We start from the raw sequence: 12,384 nt of genomic DNA on the forward strand, positions 1-12,384 counted from the left end.
AGGGAGGAGTACAGAATGCCGGGTGAGCCTGCGGCGGCAGAGGCCAGCATGACGTTGCTACAGACCGAGACGTGGCATGTGTTCTCCCGGGGAAGTTGTCCCTGGATCACGGGACCCTGGCAGTGGCGGGCTGCACAGGCTCCCAGGAGGGGAGGTGTGGATAGTGACCTTTGCTTGCACACAGGCTTCTTGGTGGCTGCAGCAGCAGCCTTAGCGTCTCGTGCCCGTCTCCGGTGTCTGCGCTGATAGCCGCAGCTCGCACCCGTCTCTGGAGCTCGTTTAGGTGGTGCTCTGAATCCCCTCTCTTTGCGTACCCCTAAACAATGGTCTCTTGCTTCTTAGGCAGCTCCAGACTTTTTCCCGGACTCCCTCCCCACTAGCTGTGGCGCACTAGCCCCTATCAGGCTGTGTTCGTGCAGTCAACCCCAGTCCTCTCCCTGGGATCTGACCTCCAAAACCTGAGGCTCAGCTCCCAGCCCCTGCCTGCCCCGGCGGGTGAGTAGACAAGCCTCTCAGGCTGGTAAGAGCTGGTCAGCACCGATCCTCTGTGCGGGAATCTCTCTGCTTTGCCCTCTGCAACCCTGTTGCTGCGCTCTCCTCCATGGTTCTGAAGCTTCAACCCCCACCCCGCCACCCCCTGTCTCTGCCAGTGAAGGGGCTTCCTAGTGTGTGGAAACTTTTACTCCTTCACAGCTCCCTCCCCGAGGTGCAGGTCCCGTCCCTATTCTTTTGTCTCTGTTTTTTCTTTTTTCTTTTGCCCTACCCAGGTACGTGTGGAGTTTCTTGCCTTTTGGGAAGTCTGAGGTCTTCTGCCAGCATTCATTAGGTGTTCCGTAGGAGTTGTTCCACATGTAGATGTGTTTTTGATGCATTTGTGGGGAGGAAGGTGATCTCCAAGTCTTATTCCTCCACCATCTTGATGGTCTTCCCCATAGTGGGTTATTTGTTACAGCCCCAAACAGTAATAACCTGAAAGCCCCTCAATAGGCTACTGGATAAACTGTGCTAAACCCATACCTGGAATAATAATCAGCAATAAAAAGAAAGAACTTCTTTCACTTAGCATATGTCGCCCAAGTTCTTCCATGTTTTTGCAAATGGGAGGATTTCCTTCTTTTCAAAGTCTGCATAGTATTCCATTATGTTATATACCACATTTTCTTAATTTACTCATTCATCCATTGATGGATATTTAGGTTGCTTCCAAGTCTTTCCTGTGCTTATATGAGGAATCTAAAATAGTCAAACTCATAGAAGTAGAGAGTAGAACAGGGGTGGCCAAAGAATGGGTGAAGGGGGAAATGGGGATGGAGTAGTCAAGAGAACAAGTTTCAGTTATGCAAGACGGATAACTCCTAGAGTTCTACTGTACAGCACAGAGTTTATAGTTAGTAATACTGTACTATATATTTTCCTAATAGGGTAGATCTTAATGTTGAATGTTGTTAATCACAAAATATAAAATAAAAAATAGGGCTTCCCTGGTGGCGCAGTGGTTGAGAGTCCGCCTGCCGATACAGGGGACACGGGTTCGTGCCCTGGTCCGGGAGGATCCCACATGCCGCGGAGCGGCTGGGCCCGTGAGCCATGGCCGGCGAGCCTGCACATCCAGAGCCTGTGCTCCTCAACAGGAGAGGGCACAGCAGTGAGAGGCCTGCATACCACAAAAATAATAATAATAATAATAAAGAGGACAGGAGGAAACTTTTAGAAGTGATGGGTATGTTTATGGCATAAATTATGGAGATAGTTTCTCCAAACTCATCAAGCTGTATGCATTAAGTATGTACAGCTTTTTGTATGTTAATCATACCTCCATAAAGCAGTTTTAAAAAAATGATAGAACTACTGTTACACAAAGTAACATGTTTTAATCTCAAGATAGTTATGTTAAGTGAAAGAAGCCATACAAAAAAGAATACATACTATATGATGTACTATATAAAATTCTGAAAAATGAAATTCATAGTGTGAAAGCAGAACCACAGTTGGCTGGGGGTTGGGGAAGTGCAAGAAGCAGAGGCAGGAGGGAGATTACAAAGGGGCACACAAAAACTCTGGGGGTTGATTTTATCATCTTGACTAACAGTGCTTTCACTTATATATACATTTGACAAAACTTATCAAATTCAACTACACTTTAAGTATGTGTACCTGATTATATATCTCAAAGTTGTTATTTTTTTTTAAAGTGGCATTAGTAATCCAAGTAGGAGTAGTTTCTGCAGGAGACTGCATTACGAATAGGACATAAGGAGGCAGAGACTGAGTACAGACTACTCTCTCAAGAAATTCAGCTACAGGAACGGGAGAGGGAGAGGATGAGAGGGAGTGAGGGAGCAGGAGACTGACCTAACTAGACAACACGTTGAGTTATATGTGTTTTAAGATAGGAGGAGCTTGAGCATATTTATAAGCTATAGAAAAGGAGCCAGTGGAGAGAATGAAATTGAAAATGTAGGGGTCAAGAGCCAACTGATGAAGTGTGGGATGGAAAACTCCAAGCAAAAGGTAAGCCTTGAGTAAGAGGACTCTTATGCGTACACAAGGTGTGTCTTGTGGTTGGGCTGGGAGATGCAGGAGTGGATGGAAGAGTTAGTAGAATTGAAGTCTGTCATTCTCTCTCTTCCTTTTTTGGGAAGAATGAGGTATGAGAAGAGTAGGATACTTAAGAAGGATGGTGGAGTTCTGGAAAAGCCACTGGCTACAGAAACTGAAATGTGGTTGGAGCTAAATGTCCAACTTAGGGGCATTCTTCTATAACAAGATGGCAGACAATAAGATATTTTATACAAACAAAATAGCTATCATTTATACATGTGATCAATGGATTATTATCTAACAGTCCTTTTCTGGTCTCTTCACCCCTAGAAAATTTCACTCGTGCTAAGCTTTCTGTTGATCCCACCGTTTTCTTCCTCAACACACAACACTTTTAACACTCTTTCTTTAAGATGTTGGGAAGTATTTCTAACATATGCATGAAAATACAGAATAATTTAATGAACAGCAATGTTCTACCATCAAGCTGTATCAAATCTTAATACTATACCTTATTTACCTCAGTTAACAAAACCCTTGAACCAAAGCAGGCTAACTGGATAAGAGAGATTTCATCACCAGCAAACATCAACATACTTACTTTTCACATTTTATTTATTTCATAAATAATGCCCATGGTACCTCTAATAGCTTCAGGTATTACTGTGGGTAGGCACAAATGAAATATGGCCAGAAATGGCCACTGGCAAGCTAGTTCCTCCGAAGTGAAGTGCTAATATGTGAAAGCCATGTGAATTAGATGATACCCAAGGTCCTACTTTTGGAAAAAATGCTCGGTCAAAGTATGAATTCTTAATATAAATGGTAATTCGATTCATAGCACAGATACTATTTTTTTAGTGTTCTAACACTCATTGCCACTTTAGCGTTGGTAAATTGAGGGTGGTTAATAAAAAATATTTTTCCTCACATCATGTAAAATTTCTGAAGCTGAAAGCATACAATCAGTTTCTAAAGATAGCTTTATTCTCCAAGTGGTAATAAATCATCCGTTAAATCTAAAAAACTATAATGTGGATAGTACCTGCCAAAACAGACTGTGTGCATCTCCTCTCAGAAGTTCAACTGTATCTCCTGCCTGGATGTGTAACGGGGGTCCTTCATGAAGAGCAGGGGCTGGCGTTCCAGTATAGTTCCTAATGGCCTGCATCTTTGGTAAACCTGAAAATAAGCAACACAACACTTAGAACTGAGAAAATTATAAAGTGTGATGTCCAAATGCATTTTTAAAAAACCCAAAGCTATTATTAACATTAAAGAGTTTTAAGAGCACCAAGTCCAAGGAAACATTTGAAGTAATCACAATGGAATGCTTTTCAACTTTCTCATTATTGGAGATGGTTATGGAATAAGACACACATTTATCCCCTGATTCCTTACATTCTTTTCCTCTCCCTCACCATCAATCTCTTTTTAGTTGAAAAAATATTTCTTTCAGCTGATGCCTGTTTCATAAAAAACACGTCACGTACAGTTTAATGGAAAAGAATCAATTTTTTCATCCTCTCTCTATACTTTCTGCCTATTATTTTCCTCTTGGGCATTGGCTGATTTCATCACTAAGGAGGCTCACCCTTTCTGTGTATGTATCACATTGCCCAGGATAAAGCTCATATCTTAAGGTTATCTTTGTAATTCAAAAGCAAAAAGGTGATGGATGTGCCACTGCAATACTTAAGACATTCATATGGAGAAATTCTTCAGGCTCAAATTTAGGCTTGCAAAAGAGACCCAATAATGGGAACATGTCTAAGCCAATAGCATCAACAAGACTTGAAATACAGATCCAGGCCTTTTTGTTGTATTTCTTGGAATGGGCAATGAATGCCTCAGTTCAGTATTTCAATTTTGTGAACGGCAGCTCCAACTGCACCCAGGCCTGGCTGCATCGGTGCTGCTCACAAATGGATCACCTCAGTCACCTTTTCATCTGGAGGTGAAAAACTGCTCCTGACTATGAGACAGATCGCTCATAAACATGGTATCTGTTACACACTGAGGCACTTAAGTCATCGCTTATTACACTTCAAGACTTTTTATTCTAGTGACTGAACACAGTGAAGCTATAATTGGCTGGAAATGTTGCACTAAATAGAGGAGGATGAATGACAGTCATTCAGTTCTAGGTGTCCAAGTTACCTCGAAAGGACCTCGATATCTAAATGAAATGCTCCAGCAAACAGTTTAATAAAGTCCTCAAAATCTGTTTTTCAATAACCATGCCAGGAGGGGAGAAAACAAGTGTGGCTAGAACCTAAACAGAACTGAAAAGTTTTAGTCAACACTTTCTCATCAACCCAGTCAATCTGAAGGCAGAAGGGCTGAAAGGCAATGTGCCCTTCACCCCAGTTTAATGGCTATTAACTGCCAAGACATGTTATGAGCTGCCACATCTCCCCTTTCTTCAGTTCTTGTGCCACAGAACCCCAGAGGGATGACTTTGATTCCATATCTCTCATGGGGTATTTCCCCACCAGATGGTATAAGGTGGCGGCGCCCTTACCCAAACAGCAGACTTTATTGTCTTTTCCAAAACAACACTCGAAGAGAACTCTTCTCAGACAAGTGTTTATCAGACTCAATCTTAACACACTGTAAATTCCTGGAGCATAGAAAGAGCCTATTTTACAGTTTTTATTAAGATACTGTTGTTAATATAAAATGGAACCTAAATATCCCATGCACACCAAAATGGATTTAGAAGTTCAAAATATGGAAGAGGATGCCGTCTAAAGCAGAATTTTTTCAAAGGAGCATGGTTTGCATGATAGTTATCCCATGTTGAGGGGCCAGAATTGCAGTTAGCCTCAGTTTTCCTGAGCACTGCTAGAGCAAGGAAAGCATTTTGTTCAGAAGGATCCCTTGATAATTTTGTTTTTACGTCAATTTTTAGATAAAGGCTGAAGGCAAGAAAAGAAGAGTTTTTAAACCTGAAAGAGCTGACGTGACCTTAAATACTCGGATGAGGTGAGTAGTGGGAAGGGCCATGGCCTTCACTGCAATTGTCTCTGTAGACAAGGCCCACAGGGACAAAAATAAGCAGTGCCATGTGACAAATGGTGGAAACAGTAGTTCTCTTATTGCTGATATGTCCAAGTTATTCTCAAGAAGAAATGATTGAAAATGCATAGAGTATTTAAGAAGAAAAATTAAGTTTGATGACATTTCACCAGCCAAATATAAATTAGGGATTAAAATACAGAATGCCAAGGCTACATACAAAGGCTATGAAGTGTCAGGTCTAAAACAATGTTGCCTCATTGATCTTTTTTACTGGACTAGAATGCCCATAACACATGACCTACTAAAATCATGATATTTAAAACTGAAAGTAGTACATATATTAATATACTCTGGTCAAGAAATGAGACCCAAGTACTAGTCTTATGATTTACTTTGGACTAAGCAACCTTCAGAATGATGGACTTGGTTTTCATAGTCTTATTTATTCCTGATCTTTTTCATTGACTCTATCTTTTCTGCTATTACTTTCTTCTTGGTTATAAGCTTCTTTTGGAAAGTTGATTGAGTAGCGCACTAGCATAGTGTGTATTGCTGATCTAATTCCTAAAACAAAAATTGTGTGACCCTCGCCAAGAATTATGGTTGAGCCCAGGTAATAGTCAAAAGGACAATGCTACTGGCCTGAATTCAGCCATACGTGATTTGCAAAATACAATGTTTATTTGACTCATATGCTTTTTTGTGGGATGAGTTATGGACTTAGAATATAATGGAATTTATATCTTTTAGTCATTTGTTAGGATCATCTTTGGCTATTTATTTCTGATTGGTCAGCATGTCTCATTTCAGGATGACCTGTCAGGGCTACAGGGCTATCTATGGAGATCGAAAGATAAAAGGAATGAAACAAGGGTACAGGGACAGGATGAATTCTGACACTCTGCCCCTTGCTTCTGACACCTGCATATATTAGAAGTTCTACAGTACTGGTGGGATGAATTGTTGCTTTCTAAAAGGCCCCTTTATATTCCTTCCTTTTATTAAAAAAAAAGACACGGTGACATTGCTAAGAATATGAACATAATCACATTAACTGAGAGATAAAAATGCAATTAAAATAAGAAGAGAGGGAGTGGGTTAAACTTCATGTCAGCACTCAGCCATCAGTATAATTGTTGACACAATCTACTGCCACAGCAGGCATTCACACCTCGTAAATGAGATGAAGAAGGGAGAAGAAATCAGATTTACAGATGTTCATATTTCAAATAGCCATTTAGTGTTGATTTAATGTAGGTTTTCTTCTCCCCTTATAAAATATCTGACAGGTTTTAACCTCTGTTTAAAAATGTCCAGGACAGAACATTCACTACACGTTCCTATGACAACTCAGTCATTGTTGCATATAGTTTATTAACAAGCTCTGTCTGAAACTTATTCAAAACTCTAATTTCTCTCCATTGACCTGCCTCCTTCCATCTGGAATTATGCTGAAGAAGGCAATTCTCCTTTTTATAGATTAGCCTTTCAAAATTTGTTCAGGCTTAAAATTCCTAGTTCCTCATTGAAAAAAAAATCCTATTTTCCTTTGGTTATCCATACTTCAAGGGATTCTGAGATGCAAAACAGTATAAAACTACAAAAGCAGAACTGTAATTTCTCTCATTGATACTGAGCAATCAGAAATAAGTAGCTAAAAGTTATTCTAAAAACTGATTAAAACATGTAAATTCCATTATATTATAAACTCATAATTCATCCCAGAAAGCTGCTTTTTTCTTCTTGGTTAAACATGGACCCAATAGTTGTTTAGTTTCTTTCTGCTCCAGAACTGAATTTATAATGGATATATTGGTATAATTACAAGGCTGCTCTTCAAAATCTGAAAAGTTATACTGCAACTACCTTCAGATATTAAATGCAAAATAATCAAATGTAATGCCAACATGTACAGGCAAGCAACTGTAGAAGTTCCCAAAACTTTATATAATCAGTAATCCTTATCTAAGGGAATATAGTTAAAATGGCTGAGACAAAATTAGATCTCCTGCCAAATGTTTAGTCATTTCAGCTTGTTTTATTCCCTTCAACAAATGCTCTGATGTACAGCCAAGTATATCCTTAATGCATAACTTGTGGACAATTGTGCCCTTTAACTTTTGTTCACACTAGCAATTATGCTTAGTCTTGGCATCAGACAAGGTCCCCAAGTCATCCTTATGCACGAAGAATTAACAAACAGAAGGATCAACAATATTAAAATGACGGTTATACTCCAGTAATAGTCATGGGGTTCTTGTTAAATAAAACTGAAGCCAATGTAATTATGTGTAACGCTAGAGTTTTCTAAAACAATACAGAAGTGTTTTTAAAAAGGGGATCTGAAGCAAGATTTCCTTTCAAATCTGAATTCAATACCACTAAGAGTGATATATTCCAAGAAATTATTTAAAATGGACTTTTTAAAAAGGTGTTAATTCTAGGTAGAGTTCTATTGGAAAGTTGCTAGATATAAACTATTTCACTGATAATTTTCACATAAACCCTCAATGAACTTAGCCTACTGTACCTGTATCAGCCACTGTGGCTTCTGAGAAGAGTGACTGTCACAATAGAGATTAGTATCTATTCACGAGGCTGATATCACTGCCCTAATGCAATGGGTTTCCCACGGGGAATAACTTAGAGCAGAGCGCTGTGTACTAGATAAATGAGCTGTCAGTAATGGTACTGGCCTTTCACCTCTGAGGCCTAATTTAAAATCTAAACACAGCCACATTAAAAAATAATTAGTTTTGCAAGATGTCAGAGGATGTGGTTATAGTTTATCCTGGGAAACTGATCACAAGCATAACATATTCATTCATTCCTTAAATGTCTGAAGTACTCCCTAAGTGCTGGGCATGGTGGTCTGAGAACAGAGCAAGGCCAGGCTTCCTGCCCTCAAAGAGCCTATCGTGCACTGAATAGACAGGTAAACTAAAGACAGTAATACAACTGGGCATGGGCTCTTGTCCAGGGGGACCTTTTTCCAAATACGCCTGTTAATAAAAATTTAAGGGAATTGCTTTGGTAAGTCTTCAGTAGGACCCCGAAATAATGTATTTTATCTTTTCTGTAAGTCTCCTAGGTGTGGTTTCCAAATCCTAGACAGGTATGGGAATCACATTCTCATGGGGACATGAGCAGGTCCCATGACCAACATCCACCACTTCCAAACTTGCATTTGAGAAAACTGTGCTGCCTGGAATCTTGCCAGCTAGATCCTCTTTAACATCTCAGCTCCTCCTGACACAAGTTTACAATCTAACCAGCAGGTCTGATGATCAGGCTGAGTCAACTGAACTGCTGGCAAGTGAGGCAGACTGGGATGCTGGGCTTCCCCTGCCCATCACATCTTCCAGGGCTCTTCCCAGCGAAGCCGTGCACCTTCATTCACTTACTGACCTTCACAGAGGAGCACGTGGAGCCTTATAATGGAAACCATCTGTTACAACAGAAGCAGACAAGTTGGTGGAAAACAAACTGGTCCAAAGAACTAATTGTTCACAAAGGGAACACTCAATGATTTTGAAGATTTTCACCCAGAGGATCCTACTTTACTTGTATAAACAATGATGAGTCAAGTGAAGGAAACAGCACTGTCACTGCTCACATAAAAACAAGCATCAGACAGAGATACTTTGCTCCAACTTTATAAACACTGCCTAGTCACTCTTTGGCACTATCTATTGGAGTATTAGTGAATCAAGGGTGAAAGATATAATAATTCCTTTTGGAAATTTTTTCTATTTATTAAAAAGATTTTATAGGCTACCAATTATAAAAGAACTATACAATTTCATGTTACTTTAAAATCCATGCAAATTTAACATTCTGTTCTGTTGAATAAGTGACAAAAAAAATGAGGTTTCCCTAAAATCTTAAATAAAATCAAAGCTCTAAAAGCTTGTGCCATTTGTCAGACCCCTAGAAAACCACCACTCCTAGGGGTGGGAGGAGAGCCATCTGAGGAGTGCAGCCTGAGCTATCTCAGGATCTTCTTTAAAGACAGAAAGAGAACACAGTTACACAACTGCAAGGTAAGAGCTCTGTCACCTAGTCCAACCACCTATGTTTCTACCTTATAAAACTCTTAGACTTGCCTCCTAGTTCAGTCCTTCCGGGTACAGGCTAGTCATTCTCTGCAACCAGTAGGGTACAAGGTTGTGGCAGAGAGGGGTCTCCTGATATCAACTGATACGTGTCTGGGGATCATCTGAATCCCTGCTGGGTATGCAGTATTATCCTGAGGAGCAGGAAAAGAGGAGGAAGAACTCTCCTTCCAGTGGGGAAAGACTGAGAGCTCCCCAAGATTTACTAAATTCTAGGAGGAGAATAATAACTCCCACTGGTGTATTCTAAAGACAGAGGCTTGAGCGCCTCAACTTCAAAAAAAAAATTATTCTTGACAAGCTATGGAATTCTCAGTGACTGACACGTCCCCATGCAGCTCTGTGGATCTGTGAACAAGTGGCCACATGAAGTTCTTTCTACAGTAAGTAAGTTAGCATCACTTAAACCACATCATTCTGCTATTCTGACCACACCCGAGTGGATCAGGGATGGTGATTAATCCCAAGGTTGCAATGAATAGGCTGACCACGTGAGACACGAGTGGCTGAAAGGAGCATTGAAGGGAGACTGCCCAAAGGGGCGGCCCTCAGTGGAGGATGAGAAACAAGACAGTCCAATTTGCTCTCACAACATGAAAGCAGCAGGCAGATACAGGTCAACAGGGAACAATGGTCTCTGACCTTAGAGAAGAAGAGATGACTGGGATTACTAGTTTCCAGAACTGTTGGTCCTGAGAGATTCTTATATAGCCTGCTGTACCTTTCCCCTTCATGGAAAGTACTGAGATATGGAGTGACTATTGAGAAGATTTCCTGGGCTGTTTTCTTACCCTCTGAGCAAAAACCCGCATCTCCCAAACAACTCAGCATGATTCTTTCTTGCAACCAAAATAAACCTTTAATAATCCAGTCTTAAAGGCTATCTAAGGAATAAGATAAAGTAAAAGTAAAAATGATTAAGGGCACTCTGCAATAACCTAGTTTCCATTCTTTGTTCTATGAGTTCATTCATTTATTCAACAAATATTTACAGATTATTTATCATGTGCAGGTACTGGCCTAGCCACTGGGATTGCAGCTGTAAATAAGAATGAGTTCATAAAGCTCATATTTTAGTGGAGAAGACAAACATAAAAACAAATGAACAAATACAATAATACCAGATTGAAGTTATATATAGAAGAGTTTAGAGAAAGGTACTGGATTAGAGAGTGACGAGGGTGTATGTTTGAGTGGTGAGGACACATTTCTTTAGAAAGTGATCAGGTGAAGTTTTAGACCTGAGGAGAAAGCAGTGATCATTTGGGGCACAGCTGGGGGGTTGGGAGGTGGAAGGTGGTAATTAAACAGGCAAGCGAGAAAATAAACATGAAGACTCAGACTGCAATGACCTTGAGTACTTGAGGGACAGAAACATGGCCAGTGAAAAGCAATTGATAAATTTTAAATTGATATACGCAGTCTTGAGAGTCTGGCCCATTTCATCAGTTCTTTCATACATGCATCCTGTTGAATTATTTGAAATTTATTAAACAGGTCAAGTTCTCATTAACATACTGCCCCTTCTTTCTGGCATATACTTGCTGTTGTCTGTACACCCAGGTTACAACGCACCCAAGGAGGGGGGAATCTAACTCACTCCTCTCATTTTTTTAAAACTCAAATAAGACTTCTGATAAAAAACCTTCTAACATTATCTTAAGTATGAGTTTAAGTGCCTGAAACATATACTCCCTTAGACGCTCATGCTTCCTGCTTGAATACCACTTACTGCACCAAAATTACTTATCTAGCTAGTATCAAATGTAAATACTAGACCATAAGCATCTTCCTATGTACAGTCTTTGTAGAATTTATATATTAGACTGTGACCACCTTGGTGACAAAGATTGTGTTCTTTGTCTTGATGAATTCTTTTGGAAGAAAGAAGGAAAAAGGTAGCTATCCTCTCCCAATAGCCACCCTTCCAAATACACACACACACACACACACACACACACACACACACACTCTGAATTACACCCAAATCAGCTCTCTAGTCAACCATTTCTTCCCATTTTTACTTCCTCCCATATTCAAAACTTATGTTTCAAATTGGCCTTTCCTCATCCACTCTTATAATCCTTGACTGTCCTGCACAAAGCCACCTGAATGACTTTTTTAAAATGTAAATTATGACCTCTCTCTCCTGAGATGGTCTGCATTCTGCCTATGGAACGTATATCTCTCTAAATAACTTGCTTTCATGTAAATATATATATTTAAATAAATATAAATATATTAAAAATATATATATTATAAAATAGCATTCTCCTATGTAAAACTCTTCCCACTGCACTCAGAATTAGATCTGACCTTCTGGCCACAGCCCATAAAACCATATACTTTTAGGCCCCTGATAGCTCTCCAATCTCATCTTGTTCCAATCTCACACTTGCTCACTGTTTTCCATCCTACTGAGCTTTTTATACTTGCTTAAACACACTGAGCAAGTGGGTCCAGCCAAGACAGTCTACATTACGAACCCTGACTTGTAATTCTATACTTACTCATTTACTTGTTACCTGCCTCCTCTCTTTTCATTTTCTATGTATTTGTACTGCCTGTTTGTATGATAAACATTTATTATTTTCATTATCAAATTTGGTTTTTATTAAACAAACTACAACTTCATCTTTAGTTTTGACTTGCTTTTGAACTGTATTTATTTGTGCTTTTATCTATAACTATCAGTATGCTACCT

The 12,384-nt window shown here is 39.7% G+C and overlaps 1 protein-coding gene across 1 annotated transcript in view; it reads right to left on the reverse strand.

The window, feature by feature from the left end:
• The window catches only part of VAV3 (vav guanine nucleotide exchange factor 3), a 405,871-nt gene that overhangs the window by 77,739 nt on the left and 315,748 nt on the right, over positions 1-12,384 (reverse strand). The window contains exon 20 of the mRNA XM_060085957.1: positions 3,587-3,723. Coding sequence (XP_059941940.1) covers positions 3,587-3,723 — 137 coding nt within the window. The remainder of the gene's footprint in view (positions 1-3,586; positions 3,724-12,384) is intronic.

The sequence above is a fragment of the Mesoplodon densirostris genome, chromosome 2 (genome assembly GCF_025265405.1).
Source record: "Mesoplodon densirostris isolate mMesDen1 chromosome 2, mMesDen1 primary haplotype, whole genome shotgun sequence".
Classification (NCBI taxonomy): domain Eukaryota; kingdom Metazoa; phylum Chordata; class Mammalia; order Artiodactyla; family Ziphiidae; genus Mesoplodon; species Mesoplodon densirostris.